At 39.0% G+C, this 23,204-nt stretch overlaps 1 protein-coding gene across 1 annotated transcript in view; it reads left to right on the forward strand.

Moving 5' to 3' along the window:
* Pth2r (parathyroid hormone 2 receptor) overlaps nt 1-23,204 on the forward strand; it is a 68,583-nt gene that overhangs the window by 37,403 nt on the left and 7,976 nt on the right. Inside the window, exons 9-10 of the mRNA XM_027396062.2 lie at nt 1,292-1,355; nt 17,631-17,725. Coding sequence (XP_027251863.1) covers nt 1,292-1,355; nt 17,631-17,725 — 159 coding nt within the window. The remainder of the gene's footprint in view (nt 1-1,291; nt 1,356-17,630; nt 17,726-23,204) is intronic.

Genomic DNA, 23,204 nt, shown 5'->3' on the forward strand with positions numbered 1-23,204 from the left:
TATTACTTGTATATGAAAAATATACTCTAAAAACACATAGTTGTATATATGGACTGAATATATTTTACCCTTTAAAAATTGTTGAAATAGCATTTCACTGTCTATAAGGTATTTATAAAGCATAATTTCTTGATAAGTTTATCATCTAGAATGTGAAAAATTAACATTTTATTGCCTCAAATTCTTTCCATCATTGTCTATGGGTATAATCAATACTGAATTTTGAGTAGAAAGAATGGAAGACTTTTATTTACATGTCTGTAAGTTTAAAACAATTGTTTTAAATGTTACATTAAACTTGTAAGTAGAGATAATTTTTAAAAAATCTATAATATTTAATCTAGTGTATGGCTTTTACAAACCAGATTAGGTGAGGTGGAGTTAAACTTATTTTGGATTCAATTTACATTATTTCAACAAACATTTAATGGCCCTCTGCATTCTATATATTCTGGGCACTTAGGGTACCTCACAACACCCCCACCATCTCCCCACACTGATTCTCTGACTATGTGTCACTTAAATTTTAGTTAGGAATTATTAGAATTAATTGTAACAAATAGATAAATTGTGGGGTATTTTTACTAATGCTATTAAAATAAACTGTAAACAGATATTAAATGAACACTTGCCAAAATGTTTATCTCCCTATTCAATAACTAGGAAGATGTTAAATTGGTGCAAATGAGACATGAATGAACCACTTATGTTCATGAAATTCAATACTGAAGATTTACAAATAAATGCAAAATCTAGACAAGAGGACACTAACGATTTATAGTCCATCAACGAAGCTGAGTTTTTATTTATTTATATGATAAGAACCATTTGTGTTCAATTTTCTATTGTAGTTCTATAGATAATAAACTATGAAATAAAATTGTTCTAACTTCTGAAAGAGGTAGATTTTTTTGCCAAAAACTTTTAAATTATTATGTCTCATCGTGATGCCATCAAAAGCAAAGTACCATTGTGCCACAAATAGGAAACTAGGAGCTTTTTTTGTGGCTATGGAAACAAGGTCTTGACCTGACCACTATAGGAGTAACTTCCCAATACTATAACACTGATATAGGGGCTCCCTCATGGTAAGGAAATCGGGATAAGAATGTAAAAAAATGCATTTGTTTCTCCAAAAGAAGCAGCTGGGGTTAGAATTGATTCTCATTTATTTATTTTGTCAAATTCATTAAGCTTTTTTCTTTTTCTTTTTTCTCTTCCCTTCCTTCCTTCCTTCCTTCCTTCCTTCCCTCCTTCCTTCCTTCCTTCCTTCCTCTATTCTGCATCTCAGGTGTTGGGAACTTAGTGCTGGAGACCGGTGGATTTACCAGGCTCCAATCTTAGCTGCCATTGGGGTAAGTTTAAAAGTTTATGTAGCTTCAGTAAATAATAAATAAACAAATAGAATCACTACTAAAACTCTGGGCAAGTCTGCCTGCTACTTTACTGCACAGTAGGGTTTTAGGAACTTTCTCATGTTTCTCAATAGCTGGGAGAGCCAGGGCTGAGGGTCAGGCCTTGTTTGTGACTGACACTGGAACTGGTGCAGACAGTGCTTGCCATTCTTTGAATCAAAGTAACGAGGTAGTACCTGGGGGCAGTTCTGAGGCTTCATTACATGTGTGAATATTTGCATGTGCAGGGACTTATAAGGCTCCATTAGAGCCCCCTTTTCACCAATTGCACCTGCAGTTAATGTTCTCAATACCTATTAGTGAATGGAGGTGGCGCGCAGGGAAAGGTAGAATAGTGGCAGAACAGAGGATTTTGGGGAAAGAACAGTGATAGTGAGGTCCTCTCTAGAGCATTGCCTGACTTCTCTTTGTCTTGCTCTATGGACACGGGTCAGGTCCCCCAAAAAAGGTGCCCTGCAAGACCCTGTCTACCAGGTAACAGAGAAAAGGGCTAGAACTGGCATATATGACTCAAGTGCGCCTGAATATTTCTACTGTGTATTGCATCTGGGTTTCTGAGGAAAACAAAATTACACAGCTGGGCCCACAACACTCAGCAAAATGCTTACTTTTCACTTTTATGGATGATTCCACGGCATCAGCTTCTCTGTGGTTTGATGAAGAAATTATGCTAGTTTATATTCACTTGGTTCTTGCATGTAATACAAGATGATGAACATCTTAAAAACACAAATGATAGATATTAACATATTAGAAAGTAATTTAAAAGCCCAACTACTACTTTTCCCTCTCTTTGATCATGTTTCTCCTCCATCTATCCCTTCCTCCCCCAATTTCTCTCCTTTCTGCCTCCTTCCACCTTTCCTTACAAGTGTCATCCACTTTCCCAGCCCATGACCATATTGTGTGCAGGTGGGTACCTGTTAATATGTCTAGTCTCTTCTAGACAATCAATAGGAGTTTATGGTGCTTATAGGAAAACTGGCAAAGGTCAAACTGGTGGAGCTAATAAAGAATCTTCTCCTGAGGTTTGTGGATGCCGATGCTTAGAGAAGGTGCAGGGATAGGTTCAGGATTGAACTCAGGTCCTCAAGCTTGTAGGGCAGGGCTTTACTGAACAAGGCTTCTCCCAGCCCAAGAATCATTGGCTACTGTTTCCAATCCGATAAAGTTCTTTTAGTCAGTCTTATAAATCACAGACAAGATTCAAGAGCAACTTTCTATTCAGTTGAAAATTGCCTTTGGGGTTTATTCTAACAATTCAGTTATAAAAGAAACTCCTCAATTCTTCATGATTTACTTAGTCCATGAATGTATCAGCAAGTTCTCATCAGATGCCATAATTTACATTGGAAATCAATATCTCTCTTATTTCTACCAATAGCCTGGAGAAAGTTGAGTTATAAGGAAGAACTTTTAAAAAGGCAAGTAGAAGCCTGAGGAAAAGAAAAGCCAGAGCTACTATTACGGTGAATAACTAATGTGTAGTCCATAAGGTCAGGATAACTTTAATAGGTAAATGCCAAACAACAGAAAGACAGAGCGTGCCAAAGCAGCAAGGAAAGAGAGCTACCATGTGCCTTGGCTATCCCTTTAAACCTCTCACATGTTACCCTGACATCACCTTGTAACCCTGACATCACCTTGACCACACTCTGATGGGCGTGGTCGGGCACAGCTGTAGCCAGCCCTTAAGAGGTGTGGTTATAGTGTCTCCCTACAAGCTACAAAGAAAAGCCCAAAGGTAGAGCTTATAATAAAATGACGAATTATCCTGAGAGGCAAGACAGCTCCTTGAGGAAGGGCCTGTTTGGTTAACCAAAATGTATTTATCACCTCAGGTAGTAAGACTGCTGAAGGAAATGGCTGAGAGGAATCTGGAAAGCACGCACATCAATCCAATAGAGTCAAGAATGGGAAGATACACAGCAAGCCCAGGTCAATGGGTTTTAGAACCTAGATTCTCTATGAAGTGATTATTTTCTTTCAGTTCTGAGGACCAGTTCTTTTTTTAAATTTTTTAAAGATTTTATTTATTTATTTATTTATTTATTTATTTATTTATTTATTTATTTATTTATTAAGCCACCATGTGGTTTCTGGGAATTGAACTCAGGACTTCTGGAAGAATAGTCAGTGCTCTTAACTGCTGAGCCATCTCTCCAGCCTAAGACCAGTTCTTATAAGTAAAATTGGTCACTAGAAAATGAAAGGTGCTTTCATATCTATTTCAAAAGAAGGTAGAGATTAATATTAGAAAACCTCAAGCAAGAAAAATTAGTAATTAATGGGGCGACTTCATTCATTTGCTTATTTATTCATGAAGTTTTTTCAGTGTTTTCATTTTTTATTGTCTTAATTTTTATTTAAATTCAAAACAATCTTATTTTACATACAAGCCCCAGTTCCCTCTCCCTCCTATCCTCCCATTTCCCACACCAAATACCCATCCCACCCCCCCATCCACTCCTCAGGGAGGGTGAGGCCTCCCATGGGGATCAGTAAAGTCTGTCACATCATTTGGGGCAGGACCTAGGCCCTCCCCCTGTATCTAGAGTGATAGTATCCCTCCACAGGGAATGGGCTCCTAAAGCCCCATTCGTGCACTAGGAATAAATACTGGTTCCACTGCCAGGTGCCCCACAGACTGCCCAGACCCCCAACTGATATCTATGTAAAGGGAGCCTAGTTCGTTCGGTCTTATGCTGGTTCCCCAGCTGTTAGACTGGGATCTGTGAGCTCCCACTTGCTCAGGTCACCTGTTTCTGTGGGTTTTCCTAGCATGGTTTTGACCCCTTGCTCATTACTCCTTCCTCTCTACAACTGGATACCAAGAGTTCAGCTCAGTGCTTAGCTGTGAATCTCTGCTTCTGCTTCCATCAGCTACTGGATGAAGGCTCTAAGATGGCATTTAAGGTAGTCATCAATCTCATTGTATGGGAAGAACATTTAAGGTAGCTTCTTCACTATTGCTTAGATTCTTAGTTGGGGTCATCCTTGTGGATCCCTGGATATTTCCCTAATGCCAGATTTCTCGTTAAGCCCATACCAGTTCCCTCTATTAAGGTCTCTTCTCTTGCTCTCCTCTGTTCTCCCCCAACTTGACTTTCTTGATCCCTTATGTTTCCCTTTCCCCTCTCCTTCTCCTCTCCTCTTTTTCCTACCCCCCACCATGCTCCCAGTTTACTCAGGAGACTTCATGTTGTATGAGCTAGTTAGCATCAGGAACTAAAGGTGAGAAATGCTGGAGATAGACCTTGTGGAGGATTTATGTCTCATAAGAGGTTGAGAAAGTATTCTGAAAGTGGTGGAGAACCCAAAGCTTTCACACTGAAGACCCATGGAATCAGAGCTCTCACTCAGAGAGTCCTTGGGGCTTGGAGGAGATTGGTACTGGGGCTTTTAGGTAGTGATGATACTGAGGGCGGGTAGGTCTCAGTGGTAATGATGATTCTGGAGGTTGGTGAGAACTTGTCAGGAGTTCCAGGTTCTTGTGTCCCAGAATAAAGAACTGGACAAAGACTGGTGTCTTCATGGAGTGATAAAGGATAACTTCAGTATCCTTTATCACAGACCACAGTAGTGTTAATACATGAGAATGTATATCTGTAAGTGACTTTAGACACAGAAGGCCTCTCAGAGACTCTTTTTTGGTTCCTGACCCCATGGTTCCCCAAAGAGACTTTGAGGGGTCCTCTGGCTATGCAGAACTTTCTGATGATAGAATACTCTTTCTTCCCATATGCTTAAAGGCTGACATGCCATTACTTTGATATTGTAAAAAAGACTATGAAAGTGCATACCCCAACTGAGTAATTATCTGACAGTTATATAAAGTATAATCTCAAAAAGTAAATAAACAAACAAACTTTTTTGGGTATGAACTGTTTTTGATAGTAGAAAGTTTTCTTATGTCCTCAAGGCATAGGTATTTAGAATCTGAAAAAGTGAGTATGCCTTTATTTTCATAACTTTTCTGGTCAGGCATTTCAGGACTCACTTTCTGTTCACTGAGGAAAAATACAATTTTACTTTCACTTTCTTGCTTCCCATGTGAGGTCCCATTTCTGAAGTTAATAAATATTTGATTAAAGAGAAACTGACTTCCTGGTTACTTTCCATGGCAATCCTGCCACGCAGTCAGTCAACACCCATGTGTGGAAGCTGCCTTGGTCTCCTCTCACTGAGTCTGTGTAGAGGTGTGAAGAGAGTGAGAGCATTAGCGCCATAACGCCTGGCTTGTCTGTGTAGCTGTATTTGCTCTTTTTGTACTACTGTAGGTTGTTTTGAGACAGGATGTTGCTGTGTGGCCCAGGCTAGTCTAGAACTTTTGATCATTCTGCCTCTGTGCTCTGAGTGCTGTGTTTATAGACACCTACCATCAGACATGACATACACAGCATTTTTTTTTTCTGTACCTGGACATTGTATGAATCCCTAGGGAGGTCTGACCTGTCTTGGGTCATAGAGAGTAGACTCTGGGGCTAGACTGCCTTTGATAGGTTTCTCGTCATTCAGTTTTTTGTTTTGATGTCTGTGGTTTGGGGGATATATAAATGTATATTTCCAAGACCAATGTAATGAAGCATCTCTACACTGTTTCCCTCTCAGTTTTACTATTTTTTAAATTTTTTTATCATTTTTTTATTTGAATTAGAAACAAGATTGTTTTACATGACAATCCCAGTTCCCTTCTCCCTCCTGTCCTCCCCTGCCAACCCCCCCAACTAAAACCCTACCTATCACATATCCTTTCTTCTATTCTTCCCCTGATTCAAACTTTCTGCTCCCTCATGACCTCTGCATCCTTCCTCTTCTTCCCTTCTCATTCTCATAGCTCCCTCCCTCCTCTTCCTGTGTTCTCAATTTGCTCAGGGGATCTTGAACCTTTCTCCTTCTCCAGGGGACCATGTATGTCTCTCTTAGGGTCCTCCTTGTTTACTAGCTTCTCTGGCATTGTAGGCTGGTAATCTTTTACTCTATGTCTAAAATCCACATATGAGTGAGTACATACCATGTTTGTCTTTTTGTGATTGGGTTACCTGGCTCAGAATGGTTTCTTCTAGTTCCATCCATTTTCCTGAAAATTTCAAGATTCCATTATTTTTTTTTCTGCTGAGTAGTACTCTATTGTGTAGAGTACTACATTTTCTCTATCCATTCTTCAGTTGAGGAGCATCTAGGCTGCTTCCAGTTTCTGGCTATTACAAATAGTGCTGCTATGAACATTGTTGAACAGATGTCCTTGTTGTATGAATGTGCTTCTTTTGGGTATATGCCTAAGAGTGGAATTGCTGGATCTTGTGGTAGACTGATTCCCATTTTCTGGAGGAGTTGCCATACTGATTTCCAAGGTGGCTGTATAAGTTGGCACTCCCACCAGCAGTGGAGAAGTGTTCCCCTTTCTCCACATCCTCTCCAGCATAAACTGTCATTGGTGTCTTTGATTTTGGCCATTCTGAAAAGAGTAAGATGGTATCTCAGAGTTGTTTTCATTTGCATTTCCCTGATGGCTAAGGATGTTGAACACTTTCTTATGTGTCTTTCAGCCATTTTAGATTCCTCTATTGAGAATTGTCTATTTAGTTCTGTACCCCACTTTTTAATTGGGTTGTTTGGTGTTTTGGAGACTAGCTTCAATACCTAGGGGTAACACTAACCAAAAAACGTTAAAGGTCTATACCATAAGAATTTTGACTCTCTAAAGAAAGAAACTAAAGAAGATACCAGAAAATGGAAAGATCTCCCATGCTCTTGGACAGGTAGAATCAACATAGTAAGAATGGCAATCTTGCCAAAAGCAATCTACAGATTCAATGCAATTCCCATCAAAATCCCAACACAATTCTTCACAGACCCTGAATGAACAATTCTCAACTTTATATGGAGAAACAAAAGACCCAGGATAGCCAAAACAACCCTGTACAATAAAGGGACTTCTGGAGGCATCACTATCCCTGACTTCAAGCTCTGTTACAGAGCTATAGTCCTGAAAACAGCTTGGTATTGGCACAAAAATAGACAGGTAGACCAATGGAATAGAGTTGAAAACCCTGATATTAACCCACACACCTATGAACACCTGATTTTTGACAAACAATCCAAATTTATATGATGGAACATAGAGAACATCTTCAACAAATGGTGCTGGCATAACTGGATGCGGACATATAGAAGACTACAGATAGACTCAAGCCTATCACCATGCACAAAACTGAAGTCAAAATGGATCAAAGACTTCAATATAAACCCTACCACACTAACCCTATTAGAAGACAAAGTGGGAAATACCCTTGAATTAATTGGCACAGGAGACTGCTTCCTGAACATTACACCAGTAGCACAGACACTGAGATCAACAGTTGATAAATGGGACTTCCTGAAACTGAGAAGCTTTTGTAAGGCAAAGGACACTGTCATCAAGACAAAATGGCAGCCCACAGACTGGGAAAAGATATTCATCAACCCCACATTTGACAGAGGGCTGATCTCCAAAATATACAAAGAACTCAGTTTTACTATTAAAGGTCTTATATTTAAGCTTCTAGTAAACTTTGAGATGATTTAGTCTGTGGCATGATCACAGACTAAAGGATCCAATTTCTTTCTTCTGCATATGGATAGCTAGTTTCTTTAACACCATTTGTTGAAGAAATTCTCTTTTCCATGTTGTGTATTCCTCACTTTTCCTCTTGAAAATTATTTGAGCATAGATATGTGCATTTATTTGTGAGACTTCTAGTTCTAGTGGGCCACTTGTAGTTTTCTTTTGATTACTATGACTTTCTAAAATAGTTTGAAGTCAAGTAGTATGCTTTCAGCTTTGGCCCTGCTCAATATTGGTTCAACTATTTAGGACTCTAGGTAGTGTCAAATTCGTTTTAGGATTGCTTTTTTTTTTGTTCTACGAAGTCATTATCTTTTCAAGGAAGTGGGTTGTTCTGTAGCTTTTCTCTCTTATCATTTTGTTGTTGTCTTAAACTTTTTCTTTTCTTTGATTACCCAGCACTTTTTTGTTATAATCAGAAGAATAAGGCTTTGCTATGGAGGAAACCTCTCTCTCTCTCTCTCTCTCTCTCTCTCTCTCTGTGTGTGTGTGTGTGTGTGTATGTCTGTTTGCCTGCCTGCGTGTCTGTCTGTCTGTCTGTCTGTCTGTCTGATAGCTGGCCTTGGATTGGCTAGGTAACCAAGGGCAATTTTGAACTTCCCATCTTCCTGCCTCCACCTTGCAAGTGCTGAAATTACAGGCGTGCATCACCACATTAAGTTAAGGAGGCACAATGAAAAGCCAGAACCTTCTCCTGTCACTGAAATTCTGCTTACAAAGTTATTTCAGGAAGAAAACACTTTAGTATTAAATTATTAAACTGGAGTGCCATGTGCGTGGTAGGTCGTTTGCTAGGGGACTGCAATGGCGGAGAAATCTCATTCATTTTTGTGGCTAAACAAAACAAGCCATTGCATTGGTATTTTCAAGATGGACAACAGCTGATTCTCATATAGGAGTGTTCAACAATGCCATCCTAAACTTGGCGAGGTTACCTGTGTTTGTAACTACCTTTACACACAGGGAAAATAAACTTCTCAACACTTTGTGGCAGCAGGTGGCTCTGAACCCTGAAAATGCCTATCTGGAGGAGACAGGCTCCTTCCCTCCCAAAGAAAACCAGGCCACAGGAACCATCTCCTTTGACACATATTCTAAGATTTTGAGAAAGACATCCTTAGGCCCTCAATGTGATAAAAGACCTATTGTATCAAGAAAAAGATTTTGGAGAGATGGGAAAATGCTTAAAAGTTTTAGTAGGTAAATGGTATGAGGAAAAGGAAGGAAAAAATGTCTTCTCCCTTCTTCACCAGGGACAATGAAGGCTCTGAGTTTTAATATGTATTTGTTCGTATCCTAACTCCAGAGCAGATGTCCCCAGTTAGTTTGACTGCAAACCACCTTGCAGTGACGTCTAGGAAAACTCTATGTGTTCTCCTCCTGGGTTTCCTGACCTTTGGGGATTTCCATGCCAGGCATCCCATTTTCTCTAACAATACAAAAGGAAAAGTGAGCCTAGAACTCCCTTGTGGTGTACAGAGAGTGGCCCTTCTCTTTCTAAGTGGTTCTGTGATGTGAAGCATACAGGAAGAAAATAATGGCAACAGATATGACACGAAGCTCACATGGACTGGGTACAGGGGCAATAACTCTAAAATAACAGACCAAGCCGCTTAGCTGCTAAGTAGGGAGAACTGACATTCTAATGTGAGGATATACATTGTTACCTGGTGAACTCCAGCCATCTTTAATAGAACCCAAGATCCTTGAGTATGTAGAGGGGACTCTTCTGCTCATGCTCACACTCCTTTACACACCTGTTTACCTGAGCTTGAACTTGTCCACCTCTGCTGATGTTGGTCTGTTCCACATGTCTTTTGGAGCCTTTGGAAGGCTAGGATGTGTTTCTCTTGATTCCTTGGAGTATCATATTTTCAATTTCACCCTTTGGATGGCTCCAAATCTCAAAGAAACCGAAGGCTTCTTTGTCTGTTGACTGTTTCCTTGCCCACTAAACTGCAGGGTGTATGTGTGTAAGTACAATATTGTCTCCTAAACACCTACATTCTTAATGCCTTTTGAGAGTTTCCTGGAACACAGTGGCCACTGGATCAATAGTAGTTGAAAGAATCAACCACTCATAAAAAGTAGATGTCCTTGGGGACTGGGACAGAAGAAAAGTAAAATAAAGAAATTCACATAAAACTGTAGAAATTTCAAGTATTTTTTCCACTAGATCTTTTTCTGTCTAGGGAGGGAAACGGCAGTCCTGCAGATAAAGGTCATGCAGCAGTGTGACAGAAAAGAGCACAAGCTGCATTTTGACCCTATTTATTTCACATGCCCTCAAAAGATTGCCAAATCCTATGTTGAACAATTATTGTAAAAAAACATTTTTTTTCTGTTTCAATGGGTACATTTATACTTAAAAGATATATTTCCCTTACAATATCAGGTTTGTTTTCTTTATGGCCTTACATCCAAGGGTGCTATGGCATTATGCAAACAGACCTACTTCCCTGTGTACAATCACAAGAAATGTAGCACAGATTTTTTCAGTCCAAATTGGGTCCCTAGCCCAATTCTAAATCTGCCATTGAAATGGTGCGGCTTCTCTTAATGGAATTCTTATATTTCTGAGAGTAGAACCAGGTAGAATGGGGTCAGGATTTCTCAGTGACATACAGAGCAAACTATGTTTAAGGGAATACAGGAGTTTGGGCAGTCAGAAGTATGTAAAAGAACCCAGGTTTTCCAGATAAACACTGACTTCAGCACAAATGCCAAAATTGGTTTTGGAAGAGTGGGACTGATAGCAAAGCATTGTCCTGTTATGTTTTGTTTTCCCATGTTGAAATCTTTAAGTCAGTTAGTCACTAGAAAATAATGATTTGCTATGAAAATAGGCATGCCCAAATGTGACAGTTGGTTATAAAGCCCACTGTCTTTATGTCGATGATGATGACTTTTAAATTCTTCTACACAGCACCAAAATACAAGAGGAGTTATGCTCTAATTAACAACAGATGAACCAGGCATGGAGATGGTGCTTGCCTAAGCTAGGATTCCTAGCTATCTCCAGGCTGAAGCAAGAGGAGAAAAGGTCAAGATGACTCTCACTGGGTTACAAACAGAAATAAAGACTAGCTTGGGATACCGGAGATTCTGTCTCCAAAAGTAAAAACCAACAATCAAACCAGAGCAGGACATATGTTTAGATGCTGGGGCTTCCAGAGCCTCATCAGAAAACGTAGGGATACCCAGGTAGAAGAGCAAGGAAAGCAGAAGGCAGGACCATTCAGGCCTGGAGGACACCATGAAGACACAACGGGTAGATTGAGTAAGTGCTCAATAAGCCAGGACTCCCCTGAGACACTGAGACCTGAGTTTAAGGACTGTGTAGGTGGAAAAGAATGAAAACCATAGCTAGAGAAGGACAGATCAATTGAGAGATTGAGCAGACTGTGATGGGGCCCTTCAAGATGGCTTTGAGGATGCCCCTGCTGGAATAGAGTGTGGCCTGGGTATCTCTAGAAATCCGAGATACTGGATTCATAGGTTAAGGGAAAGTAAATGAGATATTGATGACATTTGCCTTTATTTAAGCATCTCTCCATATGAGGTGTAAGTGCACCGGGCATGTTTTCTGTGCCAGGATTGAAGGCACAGCTGCACACCACATAAGAGGTCAGTTAGCAGGGAAGTTGGGGTGGAGATGGAATCATGACTGAGCTACTTTCCCATTTAATGTATGTTGCAGTTTTCCATAAAAAGTATGGTGACACATGGAGAGACTTAAGGGAAGTTAGAGATTGGAGTTGGGTGGTCCCCCCTCCCCCAGGCTGGCCTTGAACTCAATGTAACTGAGCATAGAGCTCTGACCTGAATACAGCCCTACTTCTACCTCTTGAGTGTTGAGATTACAGACATGCATGACGACACCCATCTTCATCTTAAAAAAAACAACCCTATATTTTATTTATTTATTTGTTTGTGTGGAAGGAAGGCAGGGGGTACACACCCGCTGTGCTTGTAGGGATGTCACAAGACAAGTGGGGCTGTTCTGTCCCCCATGTAGATTCTGGAAACTGAACTCAGATACTCAGGCTTAACAGCAAATACCTTTACTCTCTGAGCCATCTTGAGCCCCACCAGTTTTTTTTTTTATTATTTTTTATGTGGTGCTGGGAACCAAACCCAGGGCTTTGTGCAAGTAATTTGAGCACTCTACCAACTGAGCTACATCCTCAGCCTGATATATGAATTTTGAAAAGAAAATAGAAGATTCTGGAGGCACCATGTGGCCAGAAGAGCTGATGCCTATTTTAGAGAGGCCAATGGAATTCCAACACAGCCTTGTTTGACTCTGGCATCAGTTATGGTATTCTGAAAGCCCTCCATTTTTTTTAAATGAAATAATCTATCCTTGAGTGCTGGTTCCAGAGACCTAAGAACCTAAGGAAGAAGCCATAATCCATATTGCTGTTGTAGCAATGGAAGGTCAAAGTTGTGACAACTTGTGACTGGCAGCCTGTATCTTTTTAGCTTTCTGGAAATCAATCTCACACATTCTATTCATTAAATGATTTCTTTAGTGATCATGTGAAGGCTGCATGTATTTTTCTGTACAATGTGTTGCCAGACCTTAGCTGAATTAAAACATGTATGTGCAATAAAATGAACTTTCTTTTGGAGAGAAATAGGGGCTCTCTTTGTAGTACTGTCTGTCCTGCAACTCACTAACTCTAGACCAAGCTGGCCTCAAACTCACAGAGATCTACCTGCCTCTGCCTGGGATTAAAGGTATGCTGCCACCAGCTGAGTGAACATTTTTTAAAAAGAAACCAAGAAAATAAATGTAACCAATGTGTATAATCGTAAACACATAATTAATTTATAGATGGATGATCCTGGATGAATAGAAACTTCTAGAATCCATCCATTTCTCGTGCCTTCTCCCTTCTCTTCTTTTTCCCTTCTCTTTCCAGATAGTCTCATTAATCTGCTTCAGTTCGTGCCCTTGAACACACTCTGGAGTTGCTGCCTTCATCCCTCCCCTTAGTCTTGAGTTTTCCTTTCACAAGAGGGGCTCAACTGATGTGAACTTTTTTCTTCTCTTCTTCATCCTCCTCATCCCTGGAGAAGGGGCTGAAGCCCTGGGTGGGTGAATGTAAGATGTGGAATTGGCTTCAGATAGCCTATCCTTTGTTCTAGAAACTTGCACTGAGCAACCTGAGCAATGTCTTCCAGGTCTTCAGGGACAGCACCATCCCTCAGCATCCTGTCCCTCAGTGGGGCAATCTCCACTATTTATAGGGTTCTTTAACAGGTCCACTTAGCGAATAAACCCAAGATACATCTTCAGCCCAGCTGCTGGTGGCAAGAAGGGTTCTGTTGGGTTAACCCTGACCTTAATCCTCACCGTTTGCTGAAACAGTTGTCTGTGTCAAAGTCAAATGCTATGCATTCATTCCCCCCAGAGACCCTTTAAATGCAGGCCATTCATTCACACCACATTGCCTTATTTCTCAATATGTTGAACATGAGAAATAGTTTTACTTCATTGACAGGTATATTGTAATAAATTACTGAGCTTTTAAACAGTAAGTAAGAAACTATCCATTCTCATACTGTAATTTGATTCTACAATAAATACAAATATAAAATGCATACTTCTTGCTAGTCTGTAACTCACAGACAGCTTCTATAATATATATTAGAGCTTGATTTTTATTTGTAGTGCTATTTTTGAGAAATTTAGGCAAGGCTTCTGGAAGGCAGAATTTTCTCTAGGAAAAAATCAATTTGGTATTTGCAAATCTGTCAAAGTTACATACTAATATTTATCTATATAGATCCCTCCCTTATCAATTTCCTTCTCATTCCCATCTCATGGTTTTGGAGGTTGACCGTCCTGTGGTAATACTTAGGGGACAGATTCATCATGGACCTAAACAACAGAAAGTAGATAATACCTGTTTATGTCCTCTTCATATTTTAAAGAGAAGTGGATATGGTATTTTAAAAATTATCTTTTAAGATTTTTCTAAAAGCTTTTATGGGAGTTACCATCTTTGTTCCTCTATCAGAATTCTTGAAGGTATCTTTTTACAAGTGTGTAGAACAAACCATTCATGAGATGAAAAAAAGAAAACCGCTGAAAGTCTGAACTCTGTATTAAACATACTTCCCTCAAAGTAGACCATTAGCCATCTGAGGATCTGGTCCATGTAGAATGCACAATGATGCTGTCAATGTCTAGAAAATTGTGAAGATAAACTGATAAAAGTGACTCTAAGAAAGAAATCTCTGATCCACATTTTTCTAATTCTTACCACCATGTATCATGTAAACTGTAAACTCTTCAAACTCTCACAGTTGCATTGATTTATGCAGGGTTATTTAAATTCGAAGATCTCTACACTAGCATTGTCAAATTACCATCAAGAAAACATCTTCTAAATGCTTCCCACCTTGCACATTCTTTGATCCTGGGGCTTATTTTTGAAGAGTTCTGAGAAAAATCAACCACAGCCTGTGGAAAAACAAGCATACAAAATCAAATGTGTCAGTAAGTGGCCAGGTCTGATTTCTTATTTTAGTCTTGGGTTCTTTTTTAAATGCCAGCTGTGGGTTGCTCAAAAACTAAGTTTCAATGATCTATTTTTCATTGCTGTTCTACGGTATTGCTTAGCTCTATCTACATAACTCCAAGGAAGGGGGGGGGAGGAAAGATTGTAGGAGTCAGAGGGGATGAAGAACACCAGGAGAACACGGTCCACTGAATCAACTAAGAAGGGCACAGATGGCTCACAGAGCCTGAAGCAGCAAGCGCAGGGCCTGCGTGGGTCTGCCGCTGATCCTCGGCAGATATGCTATGCTTGTTGGCTTGGTGTCTTTGTGGGACTCCTAATGGTGGGAGTAGGTGTATCTCTGACTCTACTGCCTGATCTTGTGACTCTTTTCCTCCATAATCTTTGTGCTCTTAGTATTTGGAAGTTAAGATTCTTAGTGTCCTCCCCCCCCCCAATGGAGTTTAGCAATGCTTATAAAGAGCTACTCCCTATAGGAATTTTTAAACAGCAAAAAATTTAACTTAAAATTCAGGTTTCCTAGGAAGATAACAGCCCCTCGTGGAATCATATATGGACACTTCCCATTAAGGATCTAGTCTGCATTGAGAATGTGTTACACCTTGACAGTGTATTCAAAGGACTTGCACAAAGTATATAATTTTACTTTAATACATTAGTATGCATTTTGGCTTTGTTTTATTGCCCTTTCTTGTTGTCCTTTTAAAATGTTATAGTATTCTTACATTTGCTTACATATGTACATGTATACATTATAGGCCGGGATATAATTTAGGAGAACATGCTTTTTTTTTTTTTTTTTAAATTTTGAGATTGGGCTGCCTCACTTAGCATTATGCATTCTAAGGTTATCAAGTTTTCCTGCAAATTTTGTGATTTCATTTTTCTTCAGAGCTGAATAATATTCCATTTTATATATGTAGCAGATTTTCAACATCCAGTCAATTAGTTTGGTTCGGTTTATTTGGTCTAATGAGTACAGCAACAATCAACATGGGAATTGAAATATCTTCATGGTGGGGTATAGAATTCCCATTCTATTTTTAATGTTTTGAGAAAACTCCAAACCTATTTCCCCACTGGCTGTATTAATTTACACCCCACACCAGCAGTGAATGAAGGTTCCTCTTCCTACACACGCTCTCCAACATTTATTGTTAGCCTGTTCGTTGATCTTTAGTTTTATTTCCTTGGCAGTTAACTTCTGCAGTTCTTTGTGTCTGAGGTGTGGTTGGTGTAGGTTTTCTCCCCTCCCTGGGTCGTGTGCTTTGTTGATTGTTTCCTTTGCTATGCACCCACGTTTTAGTTCCCTGGAGCCACCCTAGTTGGTCCTCCAAACTGGCCTGTGCTAGTAACGTTCCGTTTAGAAACGTATTGCTGACACCATTGTTTTGAAGGATATTTCCAACGTTTTTATCTAGAAGTAGAATTTCAGATTTGAAATTGAGGTCTTTGATCCGTTTTGAATCAATTCAATTTTTTATTTTTCAACTCCATTGGATAGGCAGAGCAACAGAATGACTGAGAGCACACAGTACATTCAACATGCGGTCTACATGAGTGCTCTGCCACTCACTGACCGTGTGACCACGTGGCATTTCACCTTGTGCAGTGATGGTAATGAGATGCCCATCTCCTAGAGCTAATTTTTCCTGTAAGAATTCAGGATATTAAGTGCCAATAACACTTTCTAGTTACCCTATATTCTATATTTTCCTAAATCATTTACACTAATTATCTGGAATTTCCTGTTACTATTCTTTCATGTGTTACTATGTGCATATATATGTATTTTTCTAAGTCTTAGTTTTTCTTAATTTTTTTTATAATCAATTTGGCTACTCTTAATTGTCTTCTCTCCTATTAAACTGTTGGGTGAACTGGTGTGTATTACTTCCAATCAAATATTTTTTTTTGGTTTTCAGAATTTATCTTTGACATATGTCATGATGTCAGAGACCTTGGTTCTGAATATTTTAATATGGTAGAGGGTTGGTCTTCTATCACAAGCAATAGGGAAGATGAATGGTAGTCTGCAGCTGGTCATGCACCCATGGCAATTCTTGGTTCAGGTTCTAATGCTCAGTCTCTCACACAGTTGCCATGATTCAGCCTTTCCCAGGTATTCACCCCACACATACTACATTGTTGGAAACTGTTGTCAGGTAGATAGCAAATCCTGTAGTGTGAAATAAATATGGCTGTTCAGAAAGCATTCCCAATGAAAAGCCTCAACTCTCCAAGTTTTCTATTTCTTTTAAATCTATCTGAAGAGAGAGTGTGAGACTGTTATCCTTAAACACATCATGGAACTATGCATATGGCTTAAAATTCCAGCTAATAGTTGGGTACCCCAGATCAAATCTCTTTGAATTGGAAAATTTTGGGTCCTTAATAATTGTGCACAATAAAAATATCTCATATTCGTGTGAGGCTCAGAGAGTGTTCAGGAAATGGCATCCATGAACCATTAGTTTAGAAGCACCTCCCTCTTACACAAAGGGCTCATCTCACCAACTCTCTGTTATATCCCTTGTTTGAATACAAGTCAGTCCTCTCTAGTGGTTCCCACACCTATTACTTTTCAAATTCAAATTCAGGGGTCTTTTCTTACATAGCCTATAAAATATCCTTAATGTGCATCTCCAAGTACACATTACACATCATAATAAAGAATACTATTCTCTGAACAATTCATTATTCTCCCTCCTCAGCACAGAGACAGAAGCCAGGTATTAATTCATTTTTTTTAAAAAAAAGATTGTCCCATATGTACAATAACTCAATTTTGTCTTGCCAACCTACCATGAGCTTCATCTGATGTTTGGAAATTGGATCCTAGTATATTATTCATTGATACTTCTTGTTTCTAATGATATTAAAAATATCATTTTTAAAATGAAGTCAAATTGGAAGTCAGTAGCTTTTACTCTTTTATATCTCAGATTCTGTATTTAAATTTATAGAGTGGGTAACTTTTCATCTCAATTCAAAGACGTTCAAATTACTAAATTCTATAAATGTCTTGAAGAGTAGCTTAATTTTGTTGTGATATTACCTTCTTTTGTCTTTCAGCTGAATTTTATTCTGTTCCTGAATACAGTTAGAGTTCTTGCTACCAAAATTTGGGAGACCAATGCTGTTGGGCATGACATGAGAAAGCAGTACAGGTAACACAGAGCACCTCCATCAGAGGAAATATTTTGTTTGCTGTTTAAAGAATGAACACCAGTTGGTCTGAAGTGTCTCCAGGCAATTTCCTCTATGAATATGTGTTTTTGTTTCATTCACTTATATTGTTTGTTGGAAGAAAGTATTATAGTTAAGATACAAATATTATTGTGTCTGGATTCTCTATGTATATTTGTTCTTAGCAGGTTGTTAATTTTCTATAAATTATATAAATTCACACAAAATCTCTTGGTGATTTTCTTAGACAACTGTCTTGTATTTAAAAATATGTCCTTATGAAAATAATCAAGCAGGTGCATTTGCTGTATTGCATCAAAACCTTTAGCAAATTGATACCTATCAAATACAAATTTTAAGAACTTTTCAAACACACTGATGGGAGGAATTCCTTTTCTTTGTCTTTTATGAAGAAAAAGACAAACTGAGTGTTCATGATCACTATGAATCCATTTCAAGGGAGTGCCCATTCCTTCCAGTGGTCATTATGGTAATTCAGAGTAATAATGGCCTCTATCAAATTGAACTAACATATCTAGTAATCAGGTAGTGGACTAGATTTTATATCCATTAGATGGGTAACAACAGAAGAATGAACGAACCATGTTCAACATTTTGTTTTATTTCGCAAATATTTTCCAAATTCTTTGCTGATTCTTTCTCTAATTTTTCTAATTCTTTCCTCTAATGTGCAGCTAGCTTTTTCTGTATAGCAGACTTTCTTAGGATGCACAGTGTGAAAAAACCTGCAGCTTCCAACTCCAACTATGTTCCTTGAGTTACAGTGGTAGTATTGTGATATACACAGTGCCCAAGAATCTGTGGACAAAGGCCTATGCTGTACTAATATAAATTGCCTCATGTTATAGTCCATCAGTGAAGACATAGACCAAGAATGATGGCATAGTGTGTGTGGGGGGTATAAATAACCTTTCATTCTTCATAAAATGAAAAAGTGTGATGTTATTTGTAAATGGTATAGAGTTTTAGTTCTGAATGTAGGATGTTTATTTATATTTTCAGTTTAGTACTCTGTTTTAGAATCCTCAGATTATCAAGCCTTACTTCTGAAGCAGACATGGAAAGTGAAATTTGTGTTCTTGTCTCAGTGTTAGTTAGTTTTAACTTCAGAGTATATTACTTAAATGTATATGTCTTTGTCAGTGATCTATTGCTGTGAAGAGTCGTTGTGACCATGGTAACTCTTATAAAGGAAAACATTTAACTGGGCTGGCTTACTGTTCAGAGGTTTAGTCAATTTTTGTCATGCTGGGAAGCATGATGTCATGCAGGCAGATAGGGTGCTGGAGGTAGCTGAGAGTTCTATATCAGGATCCATAGGAAGCAGAAAGAGATAGTGAGCCACTGGGCCTTGCTTGAGCTTCTGGAACCTCAAAGCTTACTCTCCAGTGACATACTTCCTCTAACAAGGCCACACCTACTCCAAGACCAATCCTTAAGAGTCTATGGGGGCCATTTTTATTAAAACCACTATATTATGCTCCCTGGCCCTCATAGGCTTATAGCCATATTATAACGCAAAAAAGTCCAACTTACAAAGTCCCCATAGTCTTTAACAGTCTCAACCATGTTTAAAAAGTTCAAAGTCTCTTTAGAGACTCATGGGAATCTCTTAACTGTTAGCCCCTGTAAAATCAAAATGAAAAAGCAGATCACATACTTCCAACATGTAATGGCACAGGATATACATTACCATCCCAAAAGGAAGGAAAGGAAACATAGTGAGGAAATACTAGACCAAAGCAAGACTGAAAACCAGCTGGGCAAACACCAAATTCTGCATCTCCACATCTGATGTCAAAATGCCCTTCAGATCTCCAACTCCTTTTAGCTTCTTTCTTTTTGGCTGGTTCCAGTTCCTGTTATCAGGGTAACCCAGGCTTCACATTTACATCTTCATTCAATGGCAGAATACTTCTAGGAGGGGAAGTGGTGTTAGTTATATTGATGAATGATAGTGAGTGGATTTGTCCTGGAATAGGGGTGCCCTCCAGACTAATTTATGTGACAGGATCAGAGACGTTAAGTGGGGGCTGCATTGGTGCACATCCACAGGACCAGGAAGAACAGCAAGAGGCAGAGTAGAAGCTGGCCTGTTGTCTTCATTCTGAGGTTGTTTTGAAAAATCGAAACTCAGAGGCTTATCTGGGTCATCTCTCATGGTTCACAGCAGCCTCAGAGTGTGTGTGTGGGGTTATCCACAATTAACACCTGCAACTTAAAGCAATTTTCTATGCAGTGTCTGGCTAATCTTTCAAGAACCCCAGAATTCCATTATGGGTACATACTTCCTAGTTCCAGAGACCTTCAGTGGCTGAGGAGAAGCAACCTCTTTGGACTAACTGGGGTCTTGGTGAAGAAGATCTCACTGGGGCCTCCAGAAATGTTGCCAGAGTCTTTCTGGTATAAGCACTGTGATGCCAATGAGAGTGGAAGAGAGATATCACCTGTGGAACAAAGCCAGGACAGCTCCTGAAAGTCTTTGATCCAAGGTCCAGTTGGCACTCTCATTTTATACTCTAAAACCACAAGAAAGCAAGTCAGATTTTACAGTAACATATGTGGCAGTCAGCAGGTTGTTAAGGGAGACTACCCACTGTTTCAGATATTCCTTCAGGTCATTCTGTTCCAGGTAGCGAGTAAAGTTATGCTCGGAAAGTAGGCAGTTCACACAGGAGTTTTAAGTAAGTCACTAAATAAACCAATATCCACTACATGATCTTTTATACCTCATTTTAATATACTTTAACAATCAAGAGGAGTTGTCAGAACTTGGAAAATACAATGTGTGAAAGAATTCAAGGAAGAGAACACTTGAATGTTTCCTCAAACTGAACTTGTCAATCAATATGATGTTAAATATGTCATTATGATTTTTGCTTAACAAACCAATTTAATGGTTAGGGAAAAACCAACACAGTATGACAGCAAAGCAGACAGATTTAAAGATGAATAGTCACTTAAGGTATAATTTTGGGTGGATATTTTCATTCTTTGAACCTCTTTCCCCAGCTGGAAATGGATAATATACCTTCTCTTACAAGAAGTGAGACACTCCAGGTTGCTTCAGTAGCATGGTACAAAATGGCTAACAGTTTCATTTGCTACATTTCCCTCTTGGAAGGAGAGAGAGAGGAAATAAGGAAAAGAGAGAGAAAGTGACTGACATCTTATAAAATATTTCTCTTGAATTGAGGAAAGCACATGCAGAAATGCATCCATAAAACTCTACTGCTGTCAGACCATGTATGTCTGGAATTGTAAAGTTGCTAAATGGCAGATTTGTATGGGCAGCTTGTGTATATTTGATTTAAATACTAACTTTGTTCCTGTATACTGTAAGGTTTATATATAAGCAGAGTGGTCAATTAAAGAGAAGAAACCTGCAAAACAACAACAACAACTCTATTTTCAAATAAATAAATAAATTTAAAATAAAAATAAAACAAAATAAGAAAAACCTATTTACATAGACATGAGGAAAGCTTCATTTAAAGCCAGGAGGGACCAAGAAAGGCTTAAGATAAACAGGATCCTGAGCCTGTCCTCTTTAGTTTTAGCTATACTAGAGATTTTTTCCATACAAATTTATCTGGAGAATGATGTGGGCTAGATCCTATGAGAGCTGGGCATCTATTTTCCAAATTGGACACCATGTCCCTAAACCGCTTGACTCCTTTGCATTTCTCTTGTACCCCAAACCAACACCATACTCCCAGCAAGCCAGAAGACCCATATCAGTTGCTACATGCCCAGATCATTTCATCAGACAGATGTATCTTCATTAAAGGCTAAGCTTTAAAACCATACAGTGTCTGTGATTGACCATATGAACACTAATGAGCACCAGTGCCCAGAGTGGCTTGTGCCTAACCTGCTACGAATACACATCATGACCTAGGTGTACATTTGCTAGTCATATGCTCTGCAGGATAAATTCTAAAAGAGGATGTAATCATAGCTAATATACAAACATGAACTCAGTTCAACATTTTATTTAATTCCATAATTAATGAAGGAGGTGGCAAAACATTTCACCAGGTTCAAAAGAGGATATATAGTTAGGAAATGCATGCTGGAATGAGTTTATAAGTGGATGCAAACTGCAAAACTTAATACCTACAGGGCTACAGTCAGAGGCATCTATAATCTGCTGGATGAAATTTGTGTTTCAGTGGCCAGGAATGACTTATGACTTGCATTACTGTGGTAGACAGACTTCCTTCCTTCCATCCATCCTTTCTTTCTTTCTTTCTTTCTTTCTTTCTTTCTTTCTTTCTTTCTTTTCTCTTTCCTTTTTCTTTTTAAAATTTAAATTAGAAACAAGCTTCTTTTACATGTCAATCTCAATTTCCTATCCCTCCGCTCCTCCCCATCCTCCCACTGACTCCCTATCCCAACCCCTTTCTGCTCCTCAGGGAGGGTGAGGCCTTCCATGGGTAATACTCAAAGTCTGGGTAGACAGATTTCTATGAGGACCCCTGGGATCTCTAGCCTTTAGTATCCTATATGTGCCATGTGCAATACTTGCTCTGTCATCGAGACCTTGAATGTGGGCAAGATCTATGACTGCATTGTTCTCTCCTTGATTAGGTTGCATTATATGTCAAAGAAAGAGGACTAGTCAGTCTTGTGATATATTAAGAGTCCATCCTGGAAGCCTGGGAGAGCCTGTGGTTTGGACATACAGGTTTGGCAGTCTGTAGGATCCAAGTGACTCGGGGCTGAGAGCCAGAAGACAACCCTACAAATGCAGCGGAGGTCTTTAGAAATCTGAATGAGTTTATAAGAGAACCCTGGGTCCAGCTGTGAATCCAACCCTAGTTGAAACCTTGAGTTCAGTTTTGAGAGACTCAAGTATAACACCCAATTGTGTTGATCTGTATGTCTAGCACTGCATAGCAACAGAGGGAATGAGTATTTAAGGCAGGGACTTTGTGGTTCTTTGTTATACAGCAAACCAAAGATGAATTCAATTACTGTTTTCACAGATGATCCTTACAGAACTATACAATAACTTAGTCATAGACAAGAAGAGGGAGTTCAAAGGATAGAGCTAACAGGATATCAAATGGATTTCATTGCCTGATGTAATTATTCTCCTAGTCTGCATTAAACTGAATAGTGACAAAACTTTAGTATTTGTGACCATTTTATAATCTATTGCTTTGATTTAATTTCTTGTTTCAACCTAGTTTTTGGTTCCTAGCTACAAAAGTAGGATCAATCAAAGCTAGCCTGATTTTGAGTGCATTCTCCGGGGGATTTACACTGCATCTTAAAAACAGAATATAATTTTTTTCAGAGAGATGTTAGACAAGAGTTTTAAGGCTGTGCAAGTGCAGTTAATGCAATTCTTGGATCTAACTAAACCAAATTAAATGCCCTAGGTGTTCACAGCATCCTTTCTGGACTTACAGAAACAGGAACTTGGGCTTA

The sequence above is a fragment of the Cricetulus griseus genome, chromosome 2 (assembly GCF_003668045.3).
Source record: "Cricetulus griseus strain 17A/GY chromosome 2, alternate assembly CriGri-PICRH-1.0, whole genome shotgun sequence".
Lineage (NCBI taxonomy): Eukaryota > Metazoa > Chordata > Mammalia > Rodentia > Cricetidae > Cricetulus > Cricetulus griseus.